Genomic DNA, 14,632 nt, shown 5'->3' with positions numbered 1-14,632 from the left:
CTACAAAAGTGGCTCTACAAAGTATTGGCTTTGGTGAGGGTGAATGCCTATGCACACTCCAGATTTTTGTTTTTTCATCTTAAGTACTGTTTGTGTCACAATAAAAAAGTACTTGCACTTTTTAAAGTGTTAGGCATGTTGTGTAAATGAAATGTTGCTCAACCCCCCCCCCCCCCCCAATCCATTTTAATTCCAGCTTGTATTGCAACAAAACAGGACAAACAAGAAGTGGGATGAATACTTTTGCAAGACACTCTAAGTGCTTTGCTAATGCCGTCACATGGGAAATTGAGAAGGAAATAGTTCAAGCCCAACCTTGCGACCCTCCAGAAGCCTGTCCTCCTGGTCTCGTGTTCGTCCCACCACAGTTCCCAGGCCAACTCATTATCTGGGCTCATTCATCCCCTGCCACTGGACATCCCAGTAGTCAACGTACATATCAGCTCAGCTGAACTAGGCATTGGTGGGAGAACATGATGTCTGAGTTCAACAGGTTCATTTCCACTTGCTCTGCCTCTGCCTAAGCCATGGTACCCAGTGTTGGGCACGCTACTTTCAAAAAGTAATTAGTTATAGTTACTAGTTACTTTTCCCAAAAAGTAACTGAGTTAGTAATGGAGTTACTTTGTCATAAAAGTAACTAATTACCAGGGAAAGTAATTATTCCGTTACATTTTGTGTTACACCCCCCACAAAAAAAAAATCAAATTCAATTAGTGTAATCATAATAAAAGTGAATGTTAAATGTGTTTAATGACTGAAATGGACACTTAACAGAACCAATTAGTAACGTTATCTACACTATATTAATATTTTTGTAGGACAATGTGAGATAAGGCATCTATCAAATTTAATATATTTTTGTAGTTATTAAAATTATGTTACTAATTACTGGCCACTGACGAGGACAAACGCTTTGTTCCTCGACATAATGTGCATTGCACGTAGACATTTTTGCCTTTTATTTCAAGTAATGAAAAGTAATGGCTGTATTTCCAATGTGAAAACGCAGTGCTGGGCTGACCGCTCGCCATCGCTGTGTCTTCTGATTGAAAGAGCGCGCAGTAGTGCAGTAGGCGGAGCCTACCTACGTATGTTGTCCAAATCTACTCTGATTGGCTTACTATGCCGTTGTCTCGCATCTCCCCGCCACACACTAAAGCAGAGGAAAGAAAGGCTGAACGAGCAGCGTGCCAGATGAGAACAGCTTTAATAAAGTAATGCATAGTATTTTATTGTAAGTAACGGGAACGGCGTTATAACGATGTAAAAAGTAATTAGTTAGATTACTCGTTACTAAAAAAAGTAACACCGTTAGTAACGCCGTTTATTTCTAACGCCGTTATTCCCATCACTGATGGTACCTCGGGCTACACCCATGGGTCAACTCCGTCTGCTGGCTACACCCCAAAGACCCTGGTCCCATCGGGCCATAGATTTCATTACGGATATACCCAAGTCAGAGAGCAACACAGTCATCATGGTGGTCATTGACTGATTCTCCAAGGTGTTAAGGCTCATCCCCTTGCTTGGTCTACCCACTGCCTTTGAAACCACCGAACTACTCTTCTCACATGTCCTCCAGTACGATGGGATCCCTGAGGACATTGTAAGTGAATGGGGCCCCCAGTTCACTTCCAGGGTGTGGACTAAGTTCATTGACAAGCTCTGGGTTTTGGTGAGTCTAACATCAAGACACCACCCACAGTCCAGTGGCCAAGTGGAATGCGCCAATCAGGAGATCGGGTGCTTCCTGAGGGTGTTATCTCTGGAAACCCCAAAGACTGGTCACAATTCCTCCCCTGGGCTGAATGAACCCAAAATTCTATGAAACACTCTGCCACCCAGCTCACACCAATCCGGTGCATCCTTAGATATCAGCCACCATTGTTTCCATGGGACGACTCACCCTCACAAATCCTGGCAGTGGACTCCTGGTTCTGAAGCAGTGAACAAGTGTGGCAAAGTGTTCACCAGAGGCTAGAACAGGTGGCCGGCAGGTATAAACTCTATGCGGACAAGCACAGAGGGGAAACACCTGTGTACTCACCTGGAGATAGTGTGTGGGTGTCCACAAAAGACCTGTGAGATCCCAACACATGGCAGAAGCTCTATGCCTGATACATGGGTCCTTTCAAAATCCTCCACAGAATTAAGAGTCTTACAGACTTGAGCTCCCACAACATTGATGCCTGTCACCTACTTTTCATGTGTCATGCCTCAAACCTGCCATACAAGGACCCCTAGCCACCACGCAACTAGGACTGAACCTCCCTTGCCCATAGAACTGGAGGAACAACCAGTATATCAGGTCCATAAGATCATCAACTCCCATTGTAGACATGGCAACCTGGAATATCTGGTGGACTGGGAGGGGTATGGTCCAGAGGAATGCAGCTGGGTGCTTGCCAACATTATCCTAGACTCGCTTCTCACTCAATAATTCTATACCAAACATCCCAAAAAGCCAGCACACAGGAAAAGAGGTCATCCCAGAAAAGAAAGTGCTCCCAGAATGAGCACCTTGGGGTGTTGAGTGCCCTCCCTCTGCTGAATATTGATTGAAGACACACCTGTTCCATATTTCCTGTAATCAGCTCCGCCTGTTGAAGGACACCAAACACACCCATTGTGATGGATGGTTCAGTTTATCCATACCTGATCATACTGAGCTGTTGTTCCGACCTGACTCCCAGTGACTCTGACCCTATTTTCTGTTAATCCCTGACTCTGAACGCTCGCCTAATCTCTGACATACTGTCTGCACATCGACCGACCTCTTGCTCGACTGTGACCTCATCATTTGTCTCACGATTTGGATTTGGCTGCCAGTTTGTGACACACCCGTTCTCCCCTGCGACTGCATCCATAAGTGCAGACACTGAATATCGATAGAAATCTTGTTGATAGTAGTTTGAAATGAAACTATGAAGTGACAGGGACATACACCGACTCTGGCATCTTGATTTATTCATAAGATGTCTTTTCATCACCCTTTTTAAAACTTTCATTATCCATAGGGCAGGTTCTTAACATAACAACTTTGTTTAAATGTAGGCTTTGTTACATGAAATTTGGCATGATGGCGTATATTATTCTCTGGCCTGTACCTACGAGGCCTTTTTCTCAACAAAGCATGACATCATTTATTATGTTGTCAAAGAAACTGGGGAGGCGTGATCAATTTCTGAACTATAAAAACACCAGGGCTGTTTGAGTCATAAGTCATTTAATTACTTACTGTTTTCCTTGAAGCTCTGTAGGCATTAGTGAAATGTTGTATTCATGAACCTGATGGACTTGAACCAATCTGATCGCTGTGTGAATTTCTCCTGTCCAGAGAGATCTGTATCTCCTGCTGCTTATATCTTACTGTACGTGTGTTCAGCTGCTGTGGTTCTTCTAACAGTGTGTGGAAATCTGCTCGTCATCATCTCTGTTTTTCACTTCAAGCAGCTTCACACACCAACAAACACACTCGTGCTCTCTCTGGCCGTGTTGGATTTCTTTGTTGGTGCTTTTGTAATGCCGCCGATGTTAATCTGGATAATCGAGTCATGCTGGATATTTGGGAGAGATTTCTGTACCAGTTTTTTATCGATTAATGGATTCCTCACAGTCGTGTCCATCTATAATATTGCTCTGATTGCTGTGGATCGATATTTGGCTCTCTCAAACCCCTTTCTCTACATGAACCATGTCTCTGTGAGGATTATTCTCGTTGTAATTATTTTTGACTGGGGTGTAGTGATGTTCTATAACTTGGCACTCTTATATTTCAATGGAATCTTCATGAAAGTTTTACTGTGTCCTGGAGAGTGTTTTTACTTAGTAAATGAGGTTTGGTCTGTAATTGATATTGTATTTTCATTTATCTTTCCACTTTCTGTCATAATCATATTGTATACTCGGGTTTTTGTGATTGCTAAAAAACATGCCAGTGCGATCAGAGAGCTTAATAATCACACACGGTCTAAAACACAGAAAATCACATCACACTCGATGAAATCTGAGAGAAAAGCAGCTAAAGTCCTCGGCATTTTAGTTTCTGTATTTCTGGTGTGTTTACTTCCATATTTTATTTACAGCTTATTAGGTGATGTTATTGAAGTCCAGCAAGCAACTTTTCATACAGTCATTTTCATAATGTATCTTAATTCCACCATGAATCCATTTATTTATGCTCTGTTTTATCCATGGTTTAGGAGGTGCATTAAATTAATTATCACTCTGCAAATATTCCAAACAGACTCTGCATTAATAAACGTACTTTCATGAACATTCTTTTTCTGCTCCACTTGATGTTCCCAAATATTCTTTCGATTACGCTCATTATGCCATATATTAAATATGTTTTATATATATATATATAAAACAGTCCTTAATCTATATTTCAGCTTTCATTTCCTGATATTTACATATAGAAGTATTAAACAGACAAGAACATGACATCACTGGTGTGCCAAAGTATACAAACTGATAGTCTTTAGGTAAATTAAAGTAATTAACACTTAATATTTGGTTGCATATCCCTTGTTTGCAATAACTACATCAAGCCGGTAACCCTGTGACATCACCAAACTGTTGTTGTATTTTTGTAATGGGTTTCCAGGCTTGTAGCACAGCTTCTTTCAGTTTTATCACTTCTCTCTATACATGAGTGACCTCTGGCCTCATGAGGTGGAGAACCAGACACTCCAGGGTCTTCATAATATAGGATGTTAATGCCACCGGGCAGTAATCGTTTATCTCAACTGGTCACCCTACTTTGGGCATCGGTACGAGACAGGATGTTTTCCACTGCACTGGAACTTTGCCTAGTCATAGACTCATGTTGAAGACCCACCAGAGGGGCTCAGCTCGCTGGGCTGCACAGTCCTTCAGGAGTCTTGGACACACACCGTTTGGGCCTGCTGCTTTCCCTGGACGCAGTCTCCCAAGCTCCACCCTTACCTCATCAACTGTGAAGGATGGGGGCAGGTAACCAGAAGTGGTGGGTGTTGCAGCTGCATTGGTAGGGGAGCTGTTGCATACAGGAGACAGTAGAGTGGACAGTGGAGCATTTCAGGAGCAGGAGCAGCATCTGAAGTGATGGTGGGAGAGCCAAATACTTGTTTTGTAATGTTGAGTAGCTAGTCTGATAATAATAAGAAGGAATTTGGACTTACCTGAAGTAGGCTAAATGTAAAATAACAGCATTCTAGGCTGTAGGTGAATATCTTTTAATGTTTTTATTTTTATGTATAATGTTATTTTAGTCAGCAGCAACTGTTAACTGAAATTATAAGATTTAAGATGTTAACATCGTCCTGGCCTGCAGGCAATACCTGGTGGGGTCAACAATGAAAAAACAAAAAAACAATTACAGCGTTTTTTTCAAAAACTGAGCAATGTAAGTATCATATTGCCTGTTAATTTTCCCAGATGTGGCAGATATTCTTTTGATAATGTTGAGTAGCTAGTCTGACAATAATAAGAAGGCATTTGCACTTACCTGAAGGCACGAGTGTGAATCATTTCAATTTTTTTTTTATTTATTTATTTTTGGACATTCCCTTTTTGTTAGAAGTTACAGTTAAAGTTTTTGTGATGATATTCTTCATCCTGCTGAGCTCAGCAAATGTTTAAATAAAACATGCAGAAGACATGAAATTTTGGAGCCTGATTAATATACCAGACAAATAACAATTTGATCATGTATGGCTAGTGTTGACCAGGTAGGCCATTGCATACCAATGTTCATTCAGTTAGAAATCTCACAATTCTAATGTATATTGAAGCTTCAGTACATACAGTATATATATATATATATATATATATATATATATATATATATATATATATATATATATATTATAGCCCTGTGATGACCTGGTGACTTGTCCAGGGTGTACCCCGCCTTTCGCCCGTAGTCAGCTGGGATAGGCTCCAGCTTGCCTGCGACCCTGTAGAAGGATAAAGCGGCTAGAGATAATGAGATGAGATGAGATATATATATTATATGCATTTTCACAAAATGTAATCATTTGCTGACAGCTCAGTCCCCCCCAGTTCAAAAATCCTATCTGCACCCCTGATTGGCTAAAATAATAATTATAATAACAAGTGTTGCCAGGCAAAACAGACCCTGCGTGGTAGCACCAATGACTTGACCTGCCTGATATTTGACCCCCAACCACAAAGAAACTATGAGAGATACCCCATCATGTACCATATCAATGGAAGCAGAATTGAAAGATGAACATTTTGGATTTAGTTTGAAGTAAATATGATGAATATGAAGGAAGATATTGCAAAAAAAATGATTTTGACCTTTTTGGTGACTGTGGCAGCGGGGGCGTGGTCAAGCGCCAGTCTGTGACAGGAGGGCGGTGTCAGGGAAGGTAAGTGGCAGAATCACTACACCAGAGAGCAATTAACCTGTGTTTGTGTCTTCCCAGTGACCGCGCCCTATATCAGGAGGGAGCGCGAGAGTGGAAGGAGCTCATCCCTTAACCAGACGCCGATTGTGTGTCTGTGTGTGTCTGTGTTAGTAATTGCATACTGTTAGACTGAAAAGTGTGGCAATAAAGCCAAGTTGTGAACCTGATCTCTGTCCTGCCATCCTCTGTGCTCCAACCACACATAGGGAACATACTACAGTGGTGCCGAAACCCGGGAGTGGAGCACCAACCCAGCAGCACCATGGAATCCTCCCCGTTCGCCGACCTGGTCCACACCCTTGCCACGGCTCAGCAAAGCCAGCACCAGGCGCTCGTCACACTCCGAAAGGAACAAAAGCAGCGCTTTGAAGCCCTGGTGCTGGCCCCGCAGGAAGATCGCGAGGCGTTCCGGCATCTCCTCGCGTCGGGGGGGTCCACCAGCGCTCCGGCCGCGGGCCCATCTCCCCTCACTGTCACCAAGATGGGCCCGCAGGACGACCCCGAGGCGTTCCTCACGTTGTTTGAACAGGTCGCCATAGCCTGGGGGTGGCCGATGGAGCAGCGCGCGGCACGCCTCCTCCCCCTACTAACGGGAGAGGCACAGCTGGCCGCACTACAGCTCCCCGCCGACCGCCGGCTGGCCTATGCGGACCTCCGCCGGGCCGTCCTCCAGCGCGTGGGGCGCACACCGGAACAACAGCGCCAGCGCTTCCGCGTGCTGCGATTGGAGAAAGTCGGCCAGCCGTTCGCATTCGGCCAGCAGCTCCGGGACGCCTGCTGGCAGTGGTTGAGGGCCAACGATCGCGACGCCGAGGGAATCATCGACCAGGTGGTACTGGAACAGTTCATCGCCCGCTTACCAGCAGGAACCGCGGAGTGGGTCCAGTGCCACCGCCCGGCGTCGCTGGATCAGGCAGTCGAGCTGGCGGAGGATCATTTGGCGGATGTCCCGGCGGCAGGACAGCAAATGGCATCTTCTCTTCTCTCCTCTTCTCTCTCTCTCTCTCTCTCCCCCTCCTCCTGTGTCCCGTCCTCGCCCCATTCCCCCACCGTGGAGGCGGGGGCCGGCACCACCCCAGCCAGCCCGCCGCACCCGTGGTGCCCTCCCGTTTCTCCCGTCTGTGTCTGTCTCTCCCCCACCTCAGGTGAGTGAGCCCCCAGATCACCGGTGCAGAGGGAAAGCCAGGGCCGGTTTGCTGGCACTGCGGGGAGCCGGGCCACCTTCAACAGCAGTGCACAGCAATGGAAGTGGGCGTGGTGGTTCGGATCCCCAATGCGCCAGAGGCCGCCCTCGATCGGGCCGGAGCATATCGAATACCGGTGAGTATCCAAGGGGCTACATATCAGGCGTTGGTGGATTCTGGTTGTAATCAGACCTCAATTCGCCAAAGCCTGGTTCAAAACGAGGCATTGGGGGGAGCACAAGGGGTGAAGGTGTTGTGTGTGCATGGGGATGTTCACCGCTACCCTTTGGTGTCGGTCCACATTATTTTCAGAGGGGAAAAATTTATAGTGAAGGCGGCGGTTAATCCTCGCCTTACCCACTCTTTAATTTTGGGGACTGATAGGCCGGGATTTCGGGGTTTAATGATGCGCCTAGTAGAGAGTGGGTCCTGCCATTTGACAGGGGGAGGTCCTGGGGTCGCTTTGGTGGGAGCAGCTGTCACAGAGCTGTCTAGATCATCTCCGCGTCAGAGTGAGGAGCCGCCAGCTCCTCCTCTCTCTATTGGGGAATCCCTCACGGATTTCCCATTAGAGCAGTCGCGAGACGAGACTCTGTGGCATGCGTTTGACCAAGTGAGAGTAATCGATGGTCAAACGCTCCAGCCGAACGCCACCCCATCCTTCCCCTACTTCGCGATTATGAAGGATAGATTATACCGAGTGACACAGGACACTCAAACTAAAGAGCGAGTCACGCAGCTTTTAATTCCGAAGAGCCGTCGGGAATTAGTATTCCAGGCAGCTCACTTTAATCCCATGGCTGGACACTTGGGGCAGGATAAAACACTAGCCCGAATAATGGCACGATTCTATTGGCCGGGGATTCACGGCGATGTCCGTAGGTGGTGTACGGCATGCCGCGAATGCCAGTTAGTAAATCCAGCGGCCATTCCAAAAGCGCCTTTGCGCCCACTACCGTTAATCGAGACCCCGTTTGAGAGAATTGGGATGGATCTCGTCGGGCCATTAGATCGGTCAGCACGAGGGTACCGCTTTATATTAGTTCTGGTGGACTATGCAACGTGATACCCGGAAGCAGTGCCTCTGCGCAATATCTCCGCATGCAGTATTGCAGAGGCACTCTTCCGCGTCATCTCCCGAGTTGGAATCCCGAAAGAGATTCTGACTGATCAAGGCACTTCGTTTATGTCATGAACACTGCGCAAACTGTATTGGTTACTGGGGATTAAGCCAATCCGCACCAGCGTGTATCACCCACAAACGGACGGTATAGAAGAACAGTTCAACCGCACCCTCAAAAATATTATTAAGAAATTCGTAAGTGAGGACGCACGTAATTGGGATAAGTGGCTCGAACCCTTGCTGTTCTCAGTGCGAGAGGTCCCCCAAGCCTCCACGGGGTTCTCCCCATTCTAATTATTATATGAGCGTGAGCCGCGCGGCATCCTGGACGTGCTGCGGGAAAATTGGGAGGCGGGACCTTCAAAAAGTAAGAATGAAATTCAGTATGTTATGGACCTGCGCGCAAAACTCCACATGCTCACCCACCTAACTCAGGAGAATTTGCGGCAGGGTATGCAAACAAGGGTACGCACCATAGAGAGTTCACACCGGGAGATAAGGTACTCATACTGTTGCCCACGTCGAGCTCCAAATTGATCGCCAAGTGGCAAGGACCCTTTGAGGTCACACTGCGAGTCAGGGACGTCGACTATGAGGTGAGGCGAATGGACAGGGGTGGGGCGCTACAGATTTACCACCTCAATCTGCTTAAACTCTGGAATGAGGAGGTCACCATGGTATTGGTGTCGGTGGTTCCAGAGAAGGCGGAGCTGGGGCCGGAGGTTCAAAAAGGGACATTGGCATCATATACCTCTCCGGTCCCCTGTGGAGACCACCTCTCCCCGACCTAACTCACGGAGGTCGCACAGTTGCAGACCGAGTTTTCGGATGTGTTCTCGTCCCTGCCCGGTCGCACTAACCTCATAGAGCACCACATAGAGACGCCCCGGGGGTGGTAGTGCGTAGCCGCCCTTACAGGCTACCCGAACACAAAAAAAAAGGTGGTTCGGGAAGAACTTCAGACCATGCTCGAAATGGGCATCGTCGAGGAGTCCCACAGTGACTAGAGCAGCCCGGTGGTCATGGTACCCAAGGCCGACAGGTCGGTCCAGTTCTGTGTGGACTATAGAAAAGTCAATGCGGTGTCTAAATTCGACGCGTACCCAATGCCTCATATTGATGAGTTGCTCGATCGACTCGGCACTGCTCGCTTTTATTCGACGCAGGATTTGACGAAGGGATATTGGCAGATCCCCTTGACTCCACTATCCTGAGAAAAAACTGCCTTTTCCACACTGTTTGGTTTACACCAATTCGTCACCCTTCCGTTTGGGCTGTTTGGGGCGCCCGCTACGTTTCAGCGGCTGATGGACAAAGTCCTCCGCCCTCATGCCACTTATGCGGCCGCGTATTTAGATGACATCATCATCTATAGTAATGACTGACAGTGGCACCTCGAACGTCTGAGGGCCGTCCTTAGGTCACTGAGGTGAGCGGGGCTCACAGCCAACCCAAAGAAGTGTGCGATTGGGCGGGTGGAAGTACGGTATCTGGGCTTCCACTTGGGCAACGGGCAGGTGCGTCCCCAAATTAATAAGACGGCAGCAATTGCGGCCTGCCCGAGGCCCAAGATCAAAAAGGGGGTGAGACAGTTCCTGGGGCTGGCTGGCTATTATCGTAGGTTTATAACTAATTATTCGGACATCACCAGCCCGCTGACTGGGGTGTAGTGATGTTCTATAACTTGGCACTCTTATATTTCAATGGAAACTTCATGAATGTTTTACTGTGTCCTGGAGAGTGTTTTTACTTTGTAAATGAGGTTTTGTCTGTAACTGATCTTGTAATAACATTTATTTTTCCATGTTCTGTCATAATCATATTGTATACTGGGGTTTTTGTGATTGCTAAGAAACATGCCACTGCGATCAGAGAGCTTAATAATCACACACGGCCTGAAACACAGAAAATCACATCACACTTGATGAAATCTGAGAGAAAAGCAGCTAAAGTCCTCGGCATTTTAGTTTCTGTATTTCTGGTGTGTTTACTTCCATATTATATTTACAGAGTTTTAGATTATGTTATTGAAGTCCAGCAAGAAACTTTTCATACAATCATTTTCATAATTTGTCTTAATTCCACCATTAATCCATTTATTTATGCTCTGTTTTACTCGTGGTTCAGGAGGTGCATTAAATTAATTATCACTCTGCAAATATTCCAAACAGACTCTGCATTAATCAGTGTATTTTCATAAACAGCTGGGTTTTTTGTTTTGTTTTGTTTTGTTTTAATTCCACCTGATCATGTTCCCAAATATTGCTTTTACTGTATATTCATCATTATCTTCTTCTCCCTTGTCCAGCACTGCTGCCATTCCGGCTCCATTTGGACCCTCTTGAGCCATGTCATAATCACTGGAGCATAATTTTAAGCCAGATGCCCTTCCTGCCACAACCCTCACACCGGTTCATCAGAGGGTTCACCATCTTGCTTAAGAAATGTCCCAAGCACCTCGAGTGGAACAAGGCTGCGGAGGATGCCTTCAAAGAGCTCAAATCAGCCATCACAATAACACCAATTCTCAGACATCCAGATCCTTCAAAATCAATCATCGTGGCTGTAGATGCCTCCGAGACAGAAATGGGAGAGGTGTTGTCACAGCGCTTTGGGGAGAAGCCCAAGCTACACCCTGTTGCCTTTTTTTTCTAAGAAACTCTCAACGTCTACACAGAATTATGACATCAGGAATCTGGAACTTCTTGCAGTAAAGCTTTCCCTAGAGGAATGGAGACACTGGCTTGAGGGGGCCACACATCCATTTCTTATTCTCTCTGATCCTAAGAACCTTGAAAATCTAAAGACAGCCAAATGGCTGAATCCATGTCAGGCAAGGTGAGCACTCTTCTTCACACCTTTCCAGGTCACCATCTCCAACCTTACTAATTCCAGAAACACTAAGACCAATGCGTGATCCAGAATTCACACATCTACAACCATCAACCAAGAACCCACTCCTATCCTGCAACCTACATTGTTTTACAAAAGTATTTATCCCCCTTGATGTTTGTCCCATTTTGTTGCATTACAACCTGGAATAAAAATGGCTTGTTTGGGGGGGTTCGCATCATTTTATTTACACAACATGCCTACCACTTTAAAGGTGCAAAATGTTTTTTATTGCGAGACAAACAATAATTAAGAGGAAAAACAGAAATCTGGAGTGTGCATAGGTATTCACCCCTTTCATATGAAATCCCTAAATAAGAGCTGGTCCAACCAGTTAACTTCATAAGTCACATAATTAGTTGATTAAGATCCACCTGTGTGCAATAAAGTGTCCTATGATCTGTGACATGATGTCTGCTTAAATCAACCTGTTCTGGAAGGCCCCTGACTCTGCAACATTATTAAGCAAGCAATATGATAACCAAGGAGCCTCCAAACAGGTCAGAGACAAAGTTGTGGAGAAGTATAGATCAGGGTTGGGTTATAAAAAATATCCCAAACTTTGAATATCCCACAGAGCACAATTAAATCAAATGTAGCAAGATGGAAAGATTATGGCACCACTACAAACCTGACAAGAGAAGGCCACCCACCAAAACTCACAGACCAGGCAAGGAGGGCATTAATCAGAGATGCAACAAAAACACCAAAAATAACACTGAAGGAGCTGCAAAGATCCACAGCAGAGATGGGAGTATCTGTCCATAGGACCACTTTAAGCCATACGCTCCACAGACCAGGGCTTTATGGAAGAGCAGCCAGAAAAAAGGCCAATGCTTAATGAAAAAAATATATAAGAAAACACATTTGGCGTTTGCCTAACAGCATGTGGCAGATTCCCCAAATACATGGAAGAAGATTCTCTGGTCAAATGAGACTAAAGTTGATCTTTTTGGCCATCATGGGAAACACGATATGTGGTGCAAACGCAAAACTTTCCATCACTCTGAGAACACCATACCTACAGTGAGCCATGGTGGTGGCAGCATCATGCTGTGGGGATGTTTTTCATCTGCAGCGACAAGAAAGCTGGTCAGAATTGAAGGAAAGATGGATGGCACTAAATATGGAGCAGTTCTGGAGGAAAACCTGTTTGAGTCAGCCAGAGTTTTAAGACTGGGACAAAGGTTCACATTCTAACAGGACAATGACCCTAAATACACTGCTAAAGCTACATTACACTGGTTTAAAGGGAAACATTTAAATGTCTTGGAATGGCAGAGTCAAAGCCCAGACCTCAATCCAGTTGAGAATCTGAGGCATAACTTGAAGGTTGCTGTACACCGACGCAACCCATCTAACTTGAAGAGTTGGAGCAATTTTGCTTTGAGGAAAGGGCAAAAATCCCATTGGCTAGACATGCTAAGCTAATAGAGACATACCCCAAGAGACTTGCAGCTGTAATTGCTCTACAAAGGTGGCTCTACAAAGTATTGGCTTTGGTGAGGTTGAATGCCTATGCACACTCCAGATTTCTGTTTTTTCATCTTAAGTATTGTTTTTGTCACAATAAAAAACAATTTGCACTTTTTAAAGTGTTAAGCATGTTGTGTAAATCAAATGGTGCTCACTCCCCCCAAAAAAAAATCCATTTTAATTCCAGCTTGTAATGCAACAAAACAGGACAAACATGAAGTGGGATGAATACTTTTGCAAGACATTGTAAGTGTTTTGCTAATGCCATCACATGGGAAATTGACAAGGAAATAGTTCAAGCCCAACCTTGCGACCCTCCAGAAGCCTGTCCTCCTGGTCTTGTGTTCATCCCACCACAGTTCCAAGGCCAACTCATTACCTGGGCTCATTCATCCCCTGCGACTGGACATCCCAGTAGTCAACGTACATATCAGCTCATCTGAACTAGGTATTGGTGGGAGAACATGATGTCTGAGTTCAACAGGTTCGTTTCCACTTGCTCTGCCTCTGCCTAAGCCAAGGTACCTTTGGCTCCACCCATGGGTAAACTCTGTCCGCTGGCTACACCCCAAAGACCCTGGTCCCATCTGGCCATAGATTTCATCATGGATCTACCCAATTCACAGAACAACACAGTCATCATGGCGGTCATTGACCGATTCTCCAAGGTGTTAAGGCTCATCCCCTTGCCTGGTCTACCCACTGCCTTTGAAACCACCAAACTCCTCTCCTGACATGTCCTCCAGTACTATGGGATCCCTGAGGACATTGTAAGTGAATGGGGCCCCCAGTTCACTTCCAGGGTGTGGACTAAGTTCATTGACAAGCTAGGGGTTTTGGTGAGTCTAACCTCAAGACACCACCCACAGTCCAATGGCCAAGTGGAATGCGCCAATCAGGAGATCGGGCGCTGCCTGAGGGTGTTATCTCTGGAAACCCAAAAGACTGGTCACAATTCCTGCCCTGGGCTGAATACACCCAAAATTCTATGAAACACTCTGCCACCCAGCTCACACCATTCCGCTGCATCCTTAGATATCAGCCACCATTGTTTCCATGGGACGACTCACCCTTACAAATCCTGGCAGTGGACTCCTGGTTCTGAAGAAGTGAACAAGTGTGGCAAAGTGTTCACCAGAGGCTAGAACAGGTGGCCGGTAGGTATAAACTCTATGCGGACAAGCACAGAGGGGAAACACCTGTGGACTCACCTGGAGACGGTGTGGGGGTGTCCACAAAAGACCTGTGAGATCCCAACACAGGGCATAAGCTCCATGCCTGATACATGGGTCCTTTCAAAATCCTCCACAGAATTAACAAAGTGTCTTACAGACTTGAGCTCCCACAACATTGATGCCGGTCACCTACTTTTCATGTGTCATGCCTCAAACCTGCCATACAAGGACCCCTGTTCACCACTCAACCAGCCACTGAACCTCCCTTGCCCGTAGAACTGGAGGAACAACCAGTATATCAGGTCCATAAGATCATCAACTCCCATTGTAGACATGGCAACCTGGAATATCTGGTGGACT

The 14,632-nt window shown here is 46.0% G+C and overlaps 1 protein-coding gene across 1 annotated transcript; it reads left to right on the top strand.

The window, feature by feature from the left end:
* Positions 1–3,285: 3,285 nt before the first annotated feature.
* Positions 3,286–4,278, top strand: LOC132871279 (trace amine-associated receptor 13c-like). Its single transcript, XM_060905401.1, has one exon. The coding sequence runs from the start codon at positions 3,286–3,288 to the stop codon at positions 4,276–4,278; it is 993 nt and encodes a 330-aa protein (XP_060761384.1).
* Positions 4,279–14,632: the final 10,354 nt, after the last annotated feature.

Source organism: Neoarius graeffei, chromosome 2, assembly GCF_027579695.1.
Source record: "Neoarius graeffei isolate fNeoGra1 chromosome 2, fNeoGra1.pri, whole genome shotgun sequence".
Taxonomy (NCBI): Eukaryota; Metazoa; Chordata; class Actinopteri; order Siluriformes; family Ariidae; genus Neoarius; species Neoarius graeffei.
Note: the sequence above shows the minus strand (reverse complement) of the source record. Positions and strands in the feature narration are given on the sequence as shown.

Coding starts and splice junctions, on each gene's coding strand:
- LOC132871279 (XM_060905401.1), top strand. CDS start 3,286: ATGAACCTGATGGACTTGAACCAATCTGATCGCTGTGTGAATTTCTCC.